This window comes from Pygoscelis adeliae, unplaced genomic scaffold (genome assembly GCF_000699105.1).
Source record: "Pygoscelis adeliae isolate BGI_AS28 unplaced genomic scaffold, ASM69910v1 Scaffold83, whole genome shotgun sequence".
Lineage (NCBI taxonomy): Eukaryota > Metazoa > Chordata > Aves > Sphenisciformes > Spheniscidae > Pygoscelis > Pygoscelis adeliae.
This window is the reverse complement of record NW_008824467.1, coordinates 595,647-614,795: the sequence shown is the minus strand read 5'-3', so window position 1 is coordinate 614,795 and position 19,149 is coordinate 595,647. Positions and strand designations below refer to the sequence as shown.

General features: G+C 41.8%; 1 protein-coding gene across 1 annotated transcript in view; it reads left to right on the top strand.

Annotated features, from left to right (window-relative positions):
- MCC (mutated in colorectal cancers) overlaps nucleotides 1-19,149 on the top strand; it is a 155,124-nt gene extending 135,975 nt beyond the window's left edge. The window contains exons 14-17 of the mRNA XM_009321091.1: nucleotides 6,041-6,247; nucleotides 7,220-7,317; nucleotides 17,211-17,333; nucleotides 18,409-19,149. Of these exons, the coding sequence (XP_009319366.1) occupies nucleotides 6,041-6,247; nucleotides 7,220-7,317; nucleotides 17,211-17,333; nucleotides 18,409-18,589 (609 nt within the window). The 3' untranslated portion in view covers nucleotides 18,590-19,149. The remainder of the gene's footprint in view (nucleotides 1-6,040; nucleotides 6,248-7,219; nucleotides 7,318-17,210; nucleotides 17,334-18,408) is intronic.

Here is a 19,149-nt window from a genome sequence, read left to right as displayed (position 1 = left end):
GGGTAATAAAGGGTATCTTTGTTGAAACAAATAATCAGGGCTGAAAATCCAGTAGTCAGAAAGTGACAGAAGGTGGTGCATTAACAGTGACGAGCAATGTGTGTTTTGAATTAGACGAGGACTTCATCCGTGGCTCTACACTTGGAATGCTCTCCTTTACAAACCAGATGGTCTCTCTAAGAGAGATGGCAGCTGAGTTGCTTGAGGGTGACCAAAAGCATGATACAGCACTTCCCAAGAGTCAGTTCACTACTTTACTTACAAGCTTGCAAATTTGCATCTTGAATATTTGTGGACTGAAGCAGAACAAATTTACCTCCTTTTAATATTGCCGTGGGAGGAGGAATGGTCCGTCAGAAGCTATCATCCCTAATGCTCTCCAGCGGTCGGTCACAAGTCCAGAGCTGTTCTAGGCACTGTGTTGCAATCTGCAGCTCAGTTCAGAGCCCGAGCAAAGAGCGCGGTGTGTAATGACTTGCAGTAACAGAGGTTTTCGGAGAAAACTCTGGTCCCTCGGGACTGGTTTATAAGTCCAGTTCTAAAGATGTGATCTGGAAAAACTGACCTTTATTGACCAGGTATAGAGCTTATATAATTTTAAATCTGGCTTCTGTATTGACTTTGAGAGAGGTGAACGTATTAAAGGCAGTACAAGTGCGTGTCTGCATTTAGAAATTGTCCGGTTTTCCTTCAGTTTAAATAAATCTACTTTCTGCATGTTAGCAAGTCCTATTTTAGTCAACTAATGGGAGATACGTCAGATGATGGTATCAGGTGGGACAGCAAATCCTGATAGTTTCGTAAGCTGCTAAAGCTACAGATTGTTGTTCAGGTGTACTACTGCTGGCTAACTGGTAGCTTAGTAATGATAATTATGTTCTTAGTGGTGCTGCCTTTCCATAATGACAAATACAATTTTGCAGTAACGCATTCAATATTTGCAGTTCAGAAAAAAAGATTGCCTGCTTACCAATCAGAAGATTTAAAGCTATGTTAGTTGTTTGAATATATTGTGGCCAACAGCAATGGATTCCCCATAATAAAAGCATGCAAGATATACTGGAAGACATTTGTGGATAATCACATATATATTTCAGATATCGCACTTCCTTCTTCTCTTTTGCATCCAGATCTTCCCTGAAATTTCTTGTACACCATTTTTACCTCTATCTTTAAGTTGATTGGTAAAGGCAAACTGCAGAGCTATCCCTTGTGATTAGTGCCCTTGCATTCCCTGACCTGGCAGGAACACCAACAGTTGCATATCATAATTTCTGGCACAGTTTCGAGTGCTGGTAATCCTTTTGTTCACTAAACGATCATCTAACTTGTTTTTGACATATGGTGTCCACTCATAACTTTTGGCTGGACCTAGCACATTGGGTTTTCACTGCAGAAATTGTCCCTAGAAGAAGAAGAAATCTTTCTTCTTGGTTGGTTTGTATGCAGTGCATACTGGAATAGACACACATTTTACATAGGTGGCTGAAGTCACCTTCAGTCCTTTCTGGCACAGAGAAACTGACAGTACTGTTGTTCATTATAATTTGTTATACTTTGTCGGAATTTACAACTGCAGGAAATCCCTAGGTTTCTGAAAGGGATATGGTGAAAATCAAGTTTGTCAAAGCTTGGAATGGATTTGTTGGTAAGTGCTCTGCTGCAAGAGAAACTGAAAATTCCTGCCTTTCTTCTATGCATAAAGCATTACAAAGGGCATAGCTACACTCTGCGTGCTTTGGTCCCAAGAGAATGTGCTACCATATTAGCATCCATGGTTGTTGCTCAGGTCTGCATTACACCTTGCTCATATGTTCAGCAAGCTATAACATAGCTGAACCTAAGGGCAGGACTCATGGATGTCTTGACTTTCTGAGTATATTTTTTGTATCTATTATTTGGAACATGTACCTCATACAAAATAGCATATGCATCTGCCTTCTTTTGAGACAACTGGACAATTTAAATTTCCTTATGGTATTTTATTTAACTTGAAGCAGATGGAACTCATCTGTGCTGCAGAGGACTTCATCACGTGGCAGCTGTTAATTTGTTCCCTCCTTTCCACATTCTTAGCAAGGATGATACAGCTTGATGGAGCTACTCAAGGATTTCCTGCATTGCTGGGTCTTACTAACAGCTGCTGTCTTCCCGAAACTTGTATCTGTGTTGGAGTCTCTGCTGCAGCTTTTGGCACCTTTCATTTATGACTCCCAGTAAAAACTGATAACCACATCAGTCATATTGCTTCTTGCATCTGTGTGTTACGCTGATAATGTTCTGAAAATGCCTTTACACCATTAGTTCATTGTTGATGAAAATGATCTATAAAAAGATGGTTTGGGGATGGTTTCTCTGTTGCCCCGTTTATTTTTTTTTACTGATTCAGAGTGTAAGATGTAGTGGTCCGCTAGTTCTTCCATAAAATCCAATTCTTTGTTTCAAGCAATAATTAACTGTGTTTTGAAATATATTCTCATCTGTGGTTTGTCATCATTCAGCGGTCTTGCTTTGAGGTCAGTTGTCATGCCCCAGTTAGCAAGGAGATTACTTCTGATGGGTGTAAATAATTCTTGGTTTACAGCCTTTCTGCATTTCAAAGGACTTAATCTAGATAAGAAGTCTCAGCTTTCTACACTGATAATTTTTCTTCTTTTGTATACAGGTGGTGATAATAATGTTCATAATGTGCTTTGAGACTACAGTCTCTTGTGGAAAATGTTAAGAATCCTGTTGTCCACCTTTGTTACAGCATTTCATGTTCTTATAGATGTATACAGTAAAATGCAGTTAACTAGAGCATGGCATTTATCTGCTCTGATACTTATTTTACTTCTGAAGGCTGATATATTCCACCTTGGGTACTGTGATCCTCCTGGAGTCCCTTTTCATGACTTTTAGAACTTTTTGCCACATAAGAGTCCTTGCTGTTTTATTCTACTGATGTGACTACATCCAATGCAAACTCTGATTTTGAGGATGCTGTAGTGTTTCTGATTATATTGTGTCAGGAGTGTTTGATTTTCATTCAAGTTTTCACCCAAATTCAGAATTACAATACGACTGCAGGTACAAAATATTTCTCAATATTCAATTAATTAGTCCTGAAATGACTGCTAGATTTGGTGCTTGAAGCTTGTGAATTTGCCTGGGTTGTGTAAGTCTTCTGCATCAACTGGAAGAGTGACCACTTGCTACCTCCTCCTTCAGGGTTTCATTTTGTAAATGCCACTTGTGCTTTAGGCCCGCACTCTGAAGAAGCAGGTATGTTAAACTGCAAAATGTTTCACCAGCATCCTGTAATTAGAAAAAAAGAGGATAGTAAATACACAAAGGTGATGTTGTCATTGAAATGAAATTTAGACGCTATCTTTAGAAAACATATTTTCATGGAAAAAAATTACTGCATATATAAAGACTAAGTAACTCTCTAAGTAAACCTGAGCTACGTGAATTTTCCCGCATGAAATGTTACTGTTGCCACCCTGCCTCACAGATTGTATGTGTCCATACCAGAATCCTCAACTGTGGTTTTAATTTTTAACTTCAACCTTTCCATTCCTCCCTGTTCCTTCCCTGGAAGCCTCTGTAAGACACTGGCTGACAGTTCTTCCACTTTTCCCCTGCTTTGTCTTTGCTTCTCTACTTCAAAGTCCCATTGTCTTGACATGAGAAAACTAAAGTATGGGGCGTGCTTTTGGAGTCCATGATATGCCTTCTGGGACAGGATGCAAACTTGTGAATTCATATATGATGATCTAAGCTTACTGTCTTCATAAACAAAGGAGTTAATCATTGATCCTCAAATTTATTTTGAGCTAGGATATGTAGTACAAACAAACATCCGGTCTTTAAGCTAAAACTTTTAAGTGATGGGAAAAATCAGTTCCACAGATTCATTGTTGCAGAGGTTAAATTCACCTTTTTCTTTTAGGAAATAAATGTCCCTTATTTCTAGGCTGAATTTGCCTAGCTTCAACTTCCAGCCTGGAAAGGTCTTGTCATGACCCTCCCACATAGATAGAGCACTCTGTCAAGAGTACCTTCTATTCACATAAGTGGCAAAATACTCTGCTCAAATTACTTCTCAGACTTCACTAAGCAGGCTAAGTCGATTAATGGCTTTAGAAGTAGAGGCTTAAGAGGCTAAATGCATACACTTAAGTATACCAGACAATCCAGTTCAACTCCTATAACTAAATTTCCCCATCATTATTTATCAGTATTATTTACATTTTTACTGTTGACAAAGGAAATTAATGGTAAGTTTGCCTAACAACTAAATTTCTGTAAACCACATTGAATGAAACTGATTGTGCTTCCAACCTTCAGTTCACAAACAAGTAGATGAATAAATGAATGATTTTAAAGCTCATACAAACCTTTCCAAGCCTGAGGGTTTTTAGGGTATGGATTTTGTTTTTGCATGGTTGGTGATTCTGAATAAGCCAGTGATTACCTGTGATTACTATATGCTGGTTGTAACTTGTGCTACACCTGCATGCACTGCTTATACTTAATCCAGACAGCAAATTTTTGGTAGGAACATAGATTCTCTTCTACAGAAAAAGTTAGTCTAAACATGTGCCAAGATTTGTGTTTGTATAATCTTTGTTAATAATGGATATAATACAAAGAGCATTATTTTTGAAGGATAAGGTAAGAAGCCTCTGATGTTTTTGTGACTAGAATATGGTTTTTTGTTTAAAAATAATAATTAAAAAAACAGTGATTTGTTCCTAGGCTGGCCACACAACAAGAAACTTCTATCTTTCAGAGATGTTTGCACAGTGAACAAGTCTAGAACTGAACTGTAATACAGAAAATGGCTGCATGAACTCAGTATTCACCCATGAGGTGACCTAGGGCATGGCAAGCTCAACAGTGAGAACATGATTCTGGGTTGGGTTTTTTTGTTTTGGCGGTCTTTTGTTTGTTTGATGGTGTTTTTTTAACACATGATGTAAATTATGATTTAGGACTATCTCTGTAAATGTTTTGTGGATGCTGGGTTTTCCTGGGATCAGAAAATAACTAGACATTTCGTGGAAGGAACTTCTCTGAAGTGTTGTTAAACACAAAGAGCCTTCTGGTTCAGGATACCTGTCAGCTGCTTTTCATGGGAGGCTGGAAGCAAGTGCTGAAAGAAAGGTCACTGCACTCATGCCTTGTTTCTGGCACTTCTGCCCAGCCACTATCAGAGCAGATGTTAAAGCAGAGGCCTGTCCCCAAATAGCAGTAGTTGTGCTACAATAGTTGACAGCTCTGTCATAAATATCAGAGTGGGAGAAGAATTACACACAAGAACTAGCTCTCAGAATTGAGCTTCTTTCTGTGAAGTACCAGTGTCCGTCTTCTGTGAATCATATTTATGGAAGAATATAAGCGAGCGCAATTTTGTCAACGTCCAGTTGTGTATAGTTGGGATTCTGGCCATCTAGAGGAGGGAAATTAAAGATTAATACCAGACGGTGCCATACCCAGTTGCCCTTTTTGACTAACTGAATCTACCACAGAGGCTGGTATTATGAGGCAGGAATATGTGATGTGTGTTTGCTGTCCTAGTCCCTCAAACCTATTCCACTGTAATGATATAAACCAACTCTAACTCTTACGTATCAATAAGAAACTGGAATCTGGCATTTAGGGAGCTGTTTGACAAGAAAGTCAGACACTCCTGTTTTTAGGGCAGTGGTCTCTGAAGGGCAAGATAGAAGCAAAGAAATGTCAGCAGCTGTGGCAACCTTCTCAGATCCCTGATACTCTACTTTGGGCACCACATTAGCTGCTCTGTCGCCTCTCAGTTTATTTCTGAGGCTGATTAAGGGATGGCACAGCTCATTGTACTCACTTAGTTTCAAGATACACTGGTCTTTTGACAAATATACTGTGTGATTATGAAAAGCCTTCTGGATGCTGATAGTGTTCTCCATGGAAGGAACACTCAAGTAATAGGAGTGGGTAAAAACCTTGTTTAACCTCATCTTCCTTAAGGTATGTAGTCCCATGAAGCAGCATGCTGATAATGTTTCTTCAACAGGAGGAGATGGCAGAGCTCAAGGCACAGCTTTACCTGCTAGAGAAGGAGAAGAAGGCATTGGAATTGAAACTGAGCACTCGAGAGGCCCAGGAGCAGGCCTACCTCGTCCATATTGAGCACTTGAAGTCTGAAGTGGAAGAGCAAAAAGAGCAGAGAATGAGGTCTCTCAGCTCAACCAGCAGTGGAAGCAAAGACAAACTGGGCAAGGTCAGGAGTCAAACAAGTTCCCAAAATTGGCATAAACACAATTTATTGTACCCCTCCCCTCCCTGTAGCAGTCTTTAGCATGTTAATCATTGTCCTCTTTTATCTATACGTGCGTCTTTTCTCTCTTCTCCAGTTGTTAGGTGGTTCTTTCCATGCTGTGACTTATGAGGACTTTGCAGAATTACTGTTAAGCCTGGGCTAAAATAAGGTCATTTTGGGGAGGAGTACAACAAAGCCATTCTTGCCAAACATACAAGCTACTGTGGTTGAACATGTTGTGTCTTGCCTGTTACCACTCACTGGAAACAGTGGAAGAGAGTCTAAGCAAAACACCATCCTCCGCCTACTCCAAACACAAAATATGAAATAATAAAGCTCATTTCTATGAAGCATTTAGAGCATTGTAATGACAGTCTTTTTTTCCAAGTCAGACAGTTTGTAATGATTTGAGAATGAAGACTTTTCCTCCCTTAGTATAATGCAAAATACACAGATTTCTGCATTTACATTAATAATTTGCATGAAGAAATAGTGATACCTAGAAAAACTTTAATCCTGTTATTTTAGTGTTGTGTCCCCAGAAAACCTCAGTAATATGTTTAAAAACAAAATCCAGAGCTAGTATATAACTGTGTCTTTCTTGTTTGTTTCTGGCAAAGCATCATCTGATCCAGTGCTGCTTTGTTTCAAGTGTGGTGTCAAAAGTAATGTAAGGCACCAGCAGTTATGCACATTATAGCAGAATTCTGCAAATCCGTGAGCTGTGTGGTGGTTTAGGAAACATCTAGAAGGATTTGTGAAGTGTTAATCTGTTAGTCCATTTTTTGGTATGTTGATACACTGCCACGTTGTGACATTGTGATGTTTATTTCACCTCCATTTTAAAAGTAGCTGCGAACGAAGAGGTTTTCAGAGTTTTCCCATTAAGGTGGTAAGTAACTTCAAATTAGATGGCCTTTCCTCATTTCTCAGGAATGCAGTGATGGCACCGCAACACCGTTAACACTGGCTGAGCTGAGACCGTACAACGAGAGCGAACTGACTGCTGAACTGACAAACGCACTCAGGCGGTAAGCAGCTTCCTTCACCAGAGATACGACTTGTTCTGTAGGTCCAGGGCGAGGTTTAGTTCAGAGCCTTCACTCTTACGCTCAAGCGATTTTAAGAGTGATCACAGATTTTTCCTGTGAGAAGGAAAAGGATCGAAGTTCTTCTAACCTTCCCCTCTCTTTTGCTGTTGTTCTTCAGCGACGAAAGTCCTCACATGGTGCTCAGCTCCATTCTCCTTGAGGTTCTCTAAAATTCAGATTAAGTGTATCCCTAAGAAGCCCTCAAAATGTCACGAATGTCCATATTCAGGCAAGAACATGAGACACAAAACAGTGACGTGACTTGCTTGAAGGCATGCAGAAAACCTGTAGTGAAGACAGGATTTGAAGTGTGATCTTTGGTTAAGAAGGTTGGTCGCAGATTAGAACTTGGGTAGGAGTTACAGGAGCGGGAACGGCAGTGATTTTGATGACTCAGATGCCGCATTTGCCTCCCAAGTATGTAAGTAGACCACAGTTCAATTACGAATGACACTGTTGTGTGAAGCATTAGCTTTCGAACAAGAGAGAAAATTGATGTCTTGACAAACTGCTTTTATCAACAGCCAGGTTTTAAGCCAAAACTTTCAGTACGGTTATACATTAACTAGATATTTGTTTGTGCAGCAGTTTTCGCTGGACCAGCAATGTGGTAAACTTCATGCCAAAGATATTCAGTTCCAATTGTTGTTTCAGTATTTGTTCCACCTTTTCTAAGACATGGCTTAGATATTAGATCTAATATCTAATCTGGTCATTGTATTTAGAACCTGTCCAAAATGCTACTAAGAATTATGGCTGGGAAGAGTCTATTTCGCTTTTCTGGTGTTTGCACCCTCTTAACGGTGGAATGTCCTCTCAGGCAGCTATGGTGTTTTATTCCTGAAGTGCTTTTTTCATAGGTGCAACTTGTCGTGTGCCTAGGGACACTTAAGCCTGAAAGGCATTATGTAAAAATGTAAGATCGTTACCACTGCAGAATCAATACATCTCATACCGTTTGCTTAATAGTCTGGCAGTTGCTGAGTATTTAGTTTGCTTGATGCAGGAAACAAAATTCTGTGGTTAAAATAATCAAAACTGTCATTTGTGTGTGGGTGGATAAAACCCATCAACAAAGTCGTTTGCATAAACATTGCGTAGAGACCTTGGCCTCCCCCATACCCCCCTCACTCCAGTTCCGCTGTGAGCAGCTCCACTGGCATTTTCTGTCTTCACTCAAGCTGCAGCTTTTTACTCTTCTTGTTACTTGCTCCTGGGTTTCCAGAAGATGCCAGTGACCTTAGTTAGCGGAGGTTTGAGTATAGTCATGAAATGCGGTTTGCTGACAACACAGAGAAAAAAACTTTGCTTTATCTGCTAGGCCTTAAGTTGATTAGCATGGATTTCCAGCCAGGGGCCTAGCAAGTACAGTTTGTCAGGCAGAAATGGGGAAGAAAAATAATTGGATTAAACTGTAAATAAATTTTGGAGTGAAGACTCTCTGTGTAATGGAAATACGACTGTAATAAATGTGATTGCTACTGCCAGTGGGGCTCAAGCACAGTTCCCGTGAGCTGTGGGGAGAGGGTTATTTTTCTCCCTAATCAGTGTGCCAGCCAAATCAGGCTGAATGCTTAGTCTCCTTGTCCTGAAGTCTTCTCTCTGAAAGTTGGTAGAAGGTCTGTGTAGCACATGGAGAAAGCTTACTGCAACCTGTTTAGCCACAGCTATGCTAAAAAATACCAGTAGTTCGTAACTGCTGTCCTGGATAAACGGAGCCTCAGATATCACAATGGAATATACCATCATGGAACCACAAAAGAGTTTTAAAAATAATCAAAGTGCATTTTCCTCTCTGCAAGTGCTACAACAATGCAGAATGGTCTGAAGTGACTGTGATATCTTTAGGGACAAAGTGGATTTAACTGTTTGCACTTAGCATGTGCCAATCCCTCAATGCTCTTCCCTCTTGTATGGGAAAACAAGTGCTGGCACTGTGTGTGAACCCGAAGAGATCCTGGTTGCTCCCCCTAGCACCCTCCTCACCCACCAAAGAAGTAGGACCAGAATTCAAAATAAAATACATCTTGCCCAGTAGCTGTGTTTGCTGGGGGGCAGGAGGGAGATATGAAACAAGTGAATATTGCACACTGAATCTGTGGTCTAGAGGCAATATTTAAATGCCAATGTTCAGGAGTATTTCAGTGCTGGTTGCAATTAATGAAAAAAAAAAATCCATTTGCTTTTGAGTCTTTCTGTTTGTCAGAGAATGTGATATCAATCAGCAGCCCTGCTTGCTGCCCCCGCCCCATCCTGTCTTCACAGAGACAAAAGCCCTGGCAGCTCCCCCCTCTGCTGCTTTCCCATTCTGTTCTTCTGTTGCTGCAGAACTGTCAGGTTCTTCTCAGTTAATTGAAATAGAGTGAAACCCAAATAAAACAGCAGGATGTAGTTACGGTTTGGATTTCGGTGTGGTTGGGAAGCATTTATTTGTTCAGAGTCTGCAGATGGCTTTGCAGCAGAACAATCTCATCCACAGAGGTAGCCTATCTTCTCTCTGCAGATGTTGATTTTCTCGTAAATCTGGAATCCAGCAGTCTGTTGTGAAGCTCCCCGAGTTGTCATTGGTAGTGCCCATCAGCAGAAATTCAAGGCAGGAGCCACTTCATTTATTGTTTTATAATGTATTTGTTCTAGTAGGACTCAGGGTTTCCCATAGCAGTGTTCAGCATTAAAACCCATCTTAAGGGCTTTCCACAGAAATTGCTTTTCCTTTCCATGACCACTATGCTAGCTAGTAGAAATGTAAATTATCTGCAAGTTTCATGTTGTAAAAGTTACATCTAGGTTACCAAATTTCTGGTATCGCAGGCTAAGGCCACTAATTTAGGGACATGCCCTGTTCCAGCCAAGCATAAATACATTCTGCCAGAGTCTTTAGCAATTTTGCTTTCCCCTCTCTACTTTCTTGATGGAATTATGGAATGTTTCAATAGCCATGAAGCCTCTTGAGTTTGACATATCCATAAATGAGCTTGTTGGCAGGAAATACTTCGTTCTTGGGAGGGTAAAATCATGGCAGTGACTATATCCTGACACAATGTCAGCCAGAGGTAAATCAAGCCACCTTCCTTTATTTTAAATTTCCACAAACTTCATGTGGCGACATGTTTTTGGCATGTTTTCAAGGGCCACCCTTATTTTCATGGTAGCCAGATTCAGGAGTAGGTAGAAGCATCTCTGAAATTCAGACCTGTCTTGACCATCAGTAAGCCGAAGTTTTGGAAATGAAAAGAGAAACACCTAAAACGCATCATATTGTAATGATTCAGATTTAAAATGGCTCTTAAGAATTGAATCAGTAAAATCCTCTTTCTGTTCAGCCAAAGTACAGGATGAACATGCAGTGGATAAAAGTGGGGGGAAGAAGGCGGGGGTTGGTATTCAGGACCTACAGATGAGTTTTTCTAGTGCATCATTGGCTGCTTTTTGTCAGTTACATTTGCTTATTTTTCTTCTCTTATTATCACGTCCATTAAATGGGGAGACACGCAACTCAAACATTTGAAAGCCAGAGACTGGCATGGATTGCAGTCATTGCAGATTTGGGGGATCTCTGTGGTTTTTATGACTGTGCAGTCTCCTGCTGTGGTTTCCCTTGGCTGCCTGAGGGGTTCAGGCAGCATGGCTGTCTCTGGAAGTCCCCCCCGGAGAGCCCCTTCTCACAAGAAGAGAACTGACTCATGGTGATATAAGGGACAGATTCCTCAGAAGTGCCTCGGGTGGCTATTTTTTCTACATGCATCACAGATAACCGTCATTTTTCTTTTTCTCTATTTTTGACATGGAATAAGTAGTTCTCCTTACCACTGCGTGGTTATCTGAGCTGCTGAGCTGCTGTTCACTTGGATATAATCGTCACAGGGAGCTCCAAATAGCTCCAGGTCTGGAGAGCTTCCAGGCTGGGCTGGCAAAGCTGGGTGGGAGGTTTGAGCAGTGAGTGCAGCAGGCACGCTGCTGCCTCCCTCCAGGCCTGTTCTCCTTTTTTGCTGCCAAACTGTTGTTTCCAGGACCACACCTGGCCTGCCTCCCCACTGCCGGTGGTGTAACACATGCCTCTAGTACCATCTGGTTTTTGAGATCTGCTCTAAGCATCTGACAATCAGCAAAAAAGCGGTACAGTATCTTACACCAGCAAAGCATTTTTTAAAGCACTCTCCATCTTGTCTGTGATCAGAAAAGGCTACCTTTGCACAGGTAGCAGGCAGCACGGGTGTTCTCAAGCCCTGAGATGCCTAAGGAGGTGAGACAGGAAGATGTGGCATTTTGTTGTTTTGTTGCCTCTTGAAAAAGTTATATTATATATTAGTTGCTTTCCTTAGCAGGCCAACCCAGACCAGTGAGGCAGGCATGCATTCGAATTGGCTTGGGGATTCTGCATGCCAGTCTGACATAAGATGTTAGTTTAAACTGCTGATGAAAAGATAGTTTATCTGCATTCCTTTTAAATGTCCAGCTGTTATCTCCCGAGAGGAGAGGAGTCAAATGCCTAGAAAAAAAAATCCGTGTGCCACCTTGTTCAGCTGGAACTGGAAAAGGCAGAGGGGAGTGAGGGAACATGCCAGGCTTAAAACAACAGGAGGATATTAGGAAAGGGACTAGGAGCAAAGTGTGGGATGGAAGGTGTGTGCCTCCCCTTCAAAGCGGTGACCATGCAGAAAGCTAGGGGCCATGCAGGAGGTACTTCTCCTCCCTCCCCCCCCCTAACCCCATGTGCCTGGGCACTGGCCAGCTTGCATGGGTACCTATGCCTGGGAAACCTTGGGCCTCTGTCCCCCAGGGCTGGCTGCCCGGCTACTGTGTCAGGGCTTTGTGTATGTGAAGCTTGGGGGCAGATGCTGAGCTGAACCTAGTGGTGCCACTCCGACAGGGGAGCCAGAATTTGAAGGGGTGTTCTTGTAGCAGGCAATGCTCCCTGGTGGGTAAAACGATGTTCCTAGGGATGCCAAGATGTAGGATAATCAGGCCCGAAAGGCCCCTGACTCCTCTGCGCCTCTCCTCTTTGGAGAGAGCTCCTCTTTTGCTCCTCTTTTGCTCTAGATTTGGCAAGAGCTGTGTGTGCTCTTGACCCCAGGGCAGAGGGGCGATAGCTTGTGCTTTCACAAGAGGAGGAGTTAGCTCGATACGCTCCAAGCCAGGGGCAGAAAAATCAACTTTCTGCATGCCAGGGAAGAGCAGCTTCCTGTTCGCAGCACTGGGGAATTCTTGATGAAATGAGCAAGGGCAGGAAAATCTGCCTGGGAAGACTTCTGGCATATGAAACCTTGAACATGTCTGGAAAAGCCCAGACAGGAGGGAAAATATAAGGTGCACAAGACCTTGCTTAACATTATTCTGGGCCAAACATGGTGTCATTGTGTGGAGGCCAAATTGACAGAAACTGTAGAAATGTGCCCGATGTTATATAGTTTCCTTTACAGCTCTGGCAGAATTCCCTGCTCTCTGCAGCAGTAGCCTTGAAACCAGAGAAAACATTAGGCCCTGTTCGCTTGCCTTCCTATTCAAACCATCCTGTAAGTCTGAAACAAAAAGCCCTTGAAAACAGCTTAGCAACTGCCCACTGAGTGTTTTGATGGTGAAAATACAAAAGAAAAGTCTTTGTTACCAGCATATTGGGCATTTCACTGAAAATGGTGTTTTTACCAGATGTTGGAGTAGGCTGTAGGCCTCTGAATACACTTATTCTGAGCTTTTCCTTGGAAAGGGAGCAGTCAGGGATTTCCCCAGCTGACTTCTCGAGTGCCCCACAGGAGAGAGCTTTTGTGTTGGAAGTGAGCCTTGCCCTCAGATCATAAGTTTGTTCCCTCTTCTGGGAATACGTGCTCATTTTCTCTGTGTGCATGAGGTGCTGCGGCTGTGTTTTCCACAGCTCCAGTGGAAGTAGCCAGTTGGAAGAGGAACTGTTGGGAGCAAAAGCTGTGCTGACTTCTGTGGTCCAGTTGACTTGTGGGGTCACAGAAATTGTGTTCTCTTAAAAATACTTGCTTCTCCTTCCCTCTTCCCATCAAAATACACACATAATGCTTTCCCAGGATCCATACTGGTCTGTATTACAGCCATGGGGCACAATACTAGTATGAGTTTGGCATGTAAGCTTCTGCGCGAGTTTCTTCTTCAGACTCTGGAAGACTGGCAGCAGAAGGCCGTGCCACAGCCATACAGCAATCCCTGTCGGGAGGATGTTCGTATGGTTGTAGCATGAAATGTAGTTCCATCCCTGGTTCACGGCTTTGACACGTTCTTATCCTGGAAAAATGCTGCATATGACTAGGGCTATTGTTTTAAAATATTCTGTCTTAGTAAGCCTGTAGTGGCTGATTCTTCATATTTGCTGATTTATAATAGCAATCAGGGAAGTGAAGTGGTGCTAGAAATCCTGTAAAACAGCTAACCCTGTAATGCATTAAAGGAATACAAATAGCACGTCACAATACATTATCACTCCCGTTCACCGCCCAACTAAGCAATCAGTTTTGGAGAGACATAAATAAGGACAATTCTTTCTGTCCAAACTGACGTAATTAGTGATAGGAATGGAGAGAAGTGGGAAGAGTTAGCATTATGAGGCATGGGGTTTTTACAAAGGGGTAGAGCATGGCTTTGGTGGCCAGCCAGTAAGGTACAGCTCTGAGGTGTCTCATCTGCTACTAAAATAGAAGGTGCAGCGCTCCGGGGAAAACCTTACATGTTTTTTGCATGTAATACTCGTTAACCAAGTGTTTATGCATCTCCATTTCCCAGACTAAAACAAGGTATTTACTGTGCCTTTACTGTTGCTGCTATGTCTGTCTATTCAGGTGTTACTTGTTCTGTGAAATGCCTCTTGAAGTAAAGATGTTTTGATAGGCATGTTTTAAATTGGGAACAGTGAGTGTTACAGTAGGTCCCTATGTGTTGTTTTTGTAGGATTTTGGGACATTTCAGCACATGCAATCAAACTGCCCATTGCTTTCCCTGAGATTAAGGTGGGAGTAGGCACTAGCTAATGCTGTTTTTATTGACTCCAAGACATCAAGAAAAGCCAAAAAAACTGTGTGGATCTTGCCAGCTCAGGGAATACATGTGTTTTACTGGTATAAGTGTAAATTTGAGGCATCTGTAGATTTGAAGGATTATCCACTGTTACCTATTTAGCTAGTTGGTTCAGAACTAGCATCTGAAAGTTGTTTAACTAGCCTGTGGAGCCGCAGGGTGCTCACCACTCCGCTGGCTCTGTATCTTTGGCAAGCAGCAAGACAAGGATGTTGTAGGCCCAATGTGAAGAAATACCTCTGGATGTTTAGCTGAGTTCGGGCTGAACATGACAGGTTGAAAGATGTGAGTGCAAAACCAGACTGAAGGTGAGGTAATAGTTTTATCAGGTAACAGTCCAGTCACCGTAGCAACCAAACTTTACCATGCATGACAAGTTCCTCCAAATCTTTCCACTGTGTTTCTTTTCCACGCAGCTTTTGTTACAGCAGGTGTGTTAAGGACTTCAGCTGCAGTAAACGGTGGCTCTACCGTTTCTTTCCCATGGGACTGTGTGCAGTGTTTTCACAGCTATACCTTTTCTTGCACGTAATGTTAAGTCAGCCTCACGTGATTTTTAGTTTTCTCTCCCCATGCAAATACTGAGAATGTTTATTCCATTGGACTTGCTGTTCACGCTAGGTCACAGTGCTAGGCACGGTGCTACTGAGCCTTCCCCAGAGCCTCTGGCTGTGGCATCCTTTGGAGCAGGCAAGCACCAAATTTACCCTACTGTGTTCTGTCATATCAGTAGCACCACAGACACATTAGATAATGGGTCTGGCCTCTGCCAGGTCTGATCTTTTCTTATTTATCTTCTATTGCAAGTAAAAACTGGATTTTTTTTTTGTTCCTGTTTTCTTTGCAGAACACAGATTTTGATCATAGACTGTGCTGAGACTTTCTGACTGCTAAGATAGGATATAAAAAATAAAATTTATATTTAGGGTGTGTGGTAGTGAGCTTTTAACAGCCGGGGGAAAAAATTGCGTAATTTGAAAACTGAGTATGTTACTTCAATGAAAGGACACATAAAGAATACTGATGATTCTTCATCAACAAGGCCCCTCTTATGTCCTTTTTAATTTGGCCAGTAGACCAGTGTCTGCAGTGTGTTGGGATAAACTGCTAACTTGGAATACTTCCCCGGCTGACTTTGTGAAAGCCCTTCTGTTGCTGAAGCTGGGCACAGTGAAACATGCCACATGTGCTGTCCTTGTCTCCGGCTATAAAATGCTGCCATTGCCAGGCCGGCCTCGGAACTGCAGGCTGGTGAGCTGTACGTGTGGTCTGTGCAGAGCCGGGTAAGCTTTCACAAACTTCAGGGTATTCATTCCTATGGGACTCAGTGGGCTTACGTGGGAGCTAGTGGTAGTCTTGCTATTGGGACGGAAATCCAATTTACTCACTTAGCAGCACTGCACCAAAAACAGGAGGGAAAGGCAAATGACTGCAAAGCAGTTCTAGGCAGCAAAGCACAAACGTCTCCATGTCACAAAGGCTCCTGGGTCTCCACATCAGCACCCTTGGACAAGAGGTGGGACAGTCCCATGCCTATATAGGAGCCGGCTGTGGGCAGCCATCAGCTCTGCAGCAGGGAGCTCCCTGGGAAGAAGCACCTGCCTCATGCCACATGCTCACCTGTGTGGGGAAATGCTTTTTAAAGCCAGCTTAAATCCCAAGCTGTAATGCTTACTCCTCCCCAGAACTTCTGCCTTGTTCGCTTTTTCTTTCCCTCATAGAGATATTTGTAACATAAAAATATTATAAGGTACCTTACTTCCATTTTGTCACGCTTCCTGTAATTAGTTTTTCGTTCATAACTGGTAAGTAAGTATTGGTAACTATATCGGCATTTTAAACCTCACTACTGTGGCTTATTTGAAAGAAAAAAAAAAAAGAGTACCTCATAGAAGAAAATGCCTGTGTGCTCTCTTCTTCTGTATTTCTTGTGCTTGCCCTTTTCTGTCTGTACTCCCCTCTCTTGTTCTTAACTTTTTCTGTTTCCCACTGCCACATGGACTGGACTTGCTGGCTCCTAAAAAACCCTAGTGATCTACTGTAATACAGACTGTAGTATAAATTACTCAGGTAAATTTGAGGCAGTAACTGAAACTGATGGATTATCTCTGAGGGTAGTGAGACCCTGGAACAGGTTGCCCAGAGAAGCTGTGGATGCCCCATCCATGGACATGTTCAAGGTCAGGTTGGACGGGGCTTTCAGCAACCTGATCTAGTTGAAGATGTCCCTGCCCATGGCAGGGAGGTTGGAACTGATGATCTTTAAGGTCCCTTCCAACCCAAACCATGCTATGATTCTATGATTCTATAGTAATTTTCTAATTAAAAAGAAAGTTGTTTAGTAAATTATCTTTAATAGCAATCCTGGTATGCTATTTTTAATTAAAATTCTTTTCCTATATGATTACCATGATGTTTGATTTCCCTTGGCAGTTTTCTTTGCTATCTCATTCAAGACACAGTAGGTCGCATGTGCCAGGTATTCTTAAATTTTTATTTATGTATCTTTGTGATTATTTCTTAGTGTGATTCAATACATACAAGACCATGATCCACCAGAGAAGTTTGGTTTCTCTTTTGTCTGCTGCATCTCTGGTCCTAGATTCTAAAATGGTGAATGTTATAAAAATCGATCTGTGGAAAAGTTTAATGTAAGAACTACTCGTGTGTTATCCAAATAGTAGTAAGGAAAATATTTTCAGCCTGTCAGCCCAGCACAGGACATCCATTTGTGCACTTGCAAGCTGAAGCATTACTTCTGTTTTGAAAATAGTTTTCTCCCTCCTTTTCTCCTGATCCAGGGAGAAGAAACTGAAAGCTAGAGTGCAAGAGTTAGTGAGTGCTTTGGAGAGACTCACAAAGAGCAGTGAAATCAGACATCAGCAGTCTGCAGAATTTGTTAATGACCTTAAAAGGGCAAACAGGTAAAGGATCTACCAGCAGATGGATGCACCATTGATTTTTTTTTTTTTTTTGCCGTGCCTTGACTTAAACTCTTTAGGCTGCTGTGAGGATCTGTGTGTGCAGACAATGCCAACATCAGTTCTGCACTGTGCAAAAAGAATTCACACGAGTTGACTCTTTATAGTTAGAGATGGGGGAGGTATAAACCTCCCATGTAGGACACTGAAAAATACATAGCTAAGAAGAGAGTGGGGGACATACGTTCATCTTAACTGAGTTACTAGTATATGCATTATTATTAAAACAAACAAAAACCTCCATATAGTCAGATTTATGAATCTGTTATTTTGTTTAAAATTGCTCCCTTTTCTTTGGCTCCAGCCTCTTTATTAATAAACTGGCTTCGATAATCACACTTAAATTTTATTGCTCACTCAGTAGATTTTACTGGCACTGTGTTTGGATGGACTGAGAATATGATGGACTGTAGCTGCCCTTCCTGCAGGGAGCCTATCGCTCACAATGTAGTTTTCATTAATAAATTATACTTGTAAGCCTTTGTGGTGAGGAGCAGTGCCCATCTCAAGCTGTCCTACTGAGTCAAGGTGGAGGCACAGAAGATACTTGGCAGCTGACAAATTAGCACAAGATGCCATCCTCTGAATATAACTGTTACTTTCTAAAATGGAAAATGCAAAATTAGTGCTAGATTTTATAAGCAGATTCTGGCCATGTAATGTTTTTGTAAGTCATTACATGTTTAATGTTGTGGTATCCTGACTCACAAACAGTGCTCTGCGAGGTCATTGGCAACGTCTAGCTGGCTCTTTGAACCATGTTTAAAAATGTTTAAGTAACCAGTTTACTGGTAAAGGTGTGTACTTGCCCCAAAAAGGATACAGAGATTAGCACTGATCTTGGTTTGGATCACTAAGGTTTGGATCTAATGCGTTTTAAAGCACTAGTAAATTTTAGGAAGATGATCAGTACCCGAACTTTGGAGTTCCCTAAAGGTGGGGTTTTGGGGTGGGTTTTTGTAGCTATGAATGAACAAGCCTTTTTGAACGATCTTGCATTGCCTTGTATTTCTAACAGCAACTTGGTAGCAGCTTATGAAAAAGCAAAGAAAAAGCATCAAAATAAGCTGAAGAAACTGGAATCGCAAATGATGGCCATGGTGGAGAGACATGAAACACAAGTAAGGATGCTCAAACAAAGAATAGCTTTACTAGAAGAAGAGAACTCTAGACCACACACCAATGAAACTTCACTTTAAGTGCATCTCTTTCAAAGATGCTTAGTGCCATTACAAATTACTTTCTTTTGGAGGCTGACTTTTAGGTAGCTTCAAACACTAAAAGCTCTGACTGTCAATGCTGACACACTTTTACTTAAGCACCATCTCTGGGATCCCAGAGAGGTGTCATGGGGATAATGTAAGTGTTAACCTTAAGGACTGTTTCATAATGTAAAATGGCAGTGCCTGAATTATCACGCTATAATTATGTACATTGTCTGTGTCATTATGTCTATATTAATACAGCTTCTCTTCCATTTTATGTATGTCCTATGGGTGACAGCGTCACATAGCAAAATAATTCATGTTAAGAGGTTTTAATTTGGGCAGTTTGGAGATAATTTGAGAGTTTTCCCAATGCCTGAGCTCCCTCTGTGTGCAACTCTGTATTGTACCCTCAAGACTTGCTGCTGTGGTTAAATCAACTAAATGGGCAGCTGCAGAGTGGGGAGATGATAGGCTGGCTTGCTTTTGTGCACCGTACTTGCAGTACTGTTGCTCACAGTGGAGATCAGGTAGGAAAACTCCTCTTGATTTGG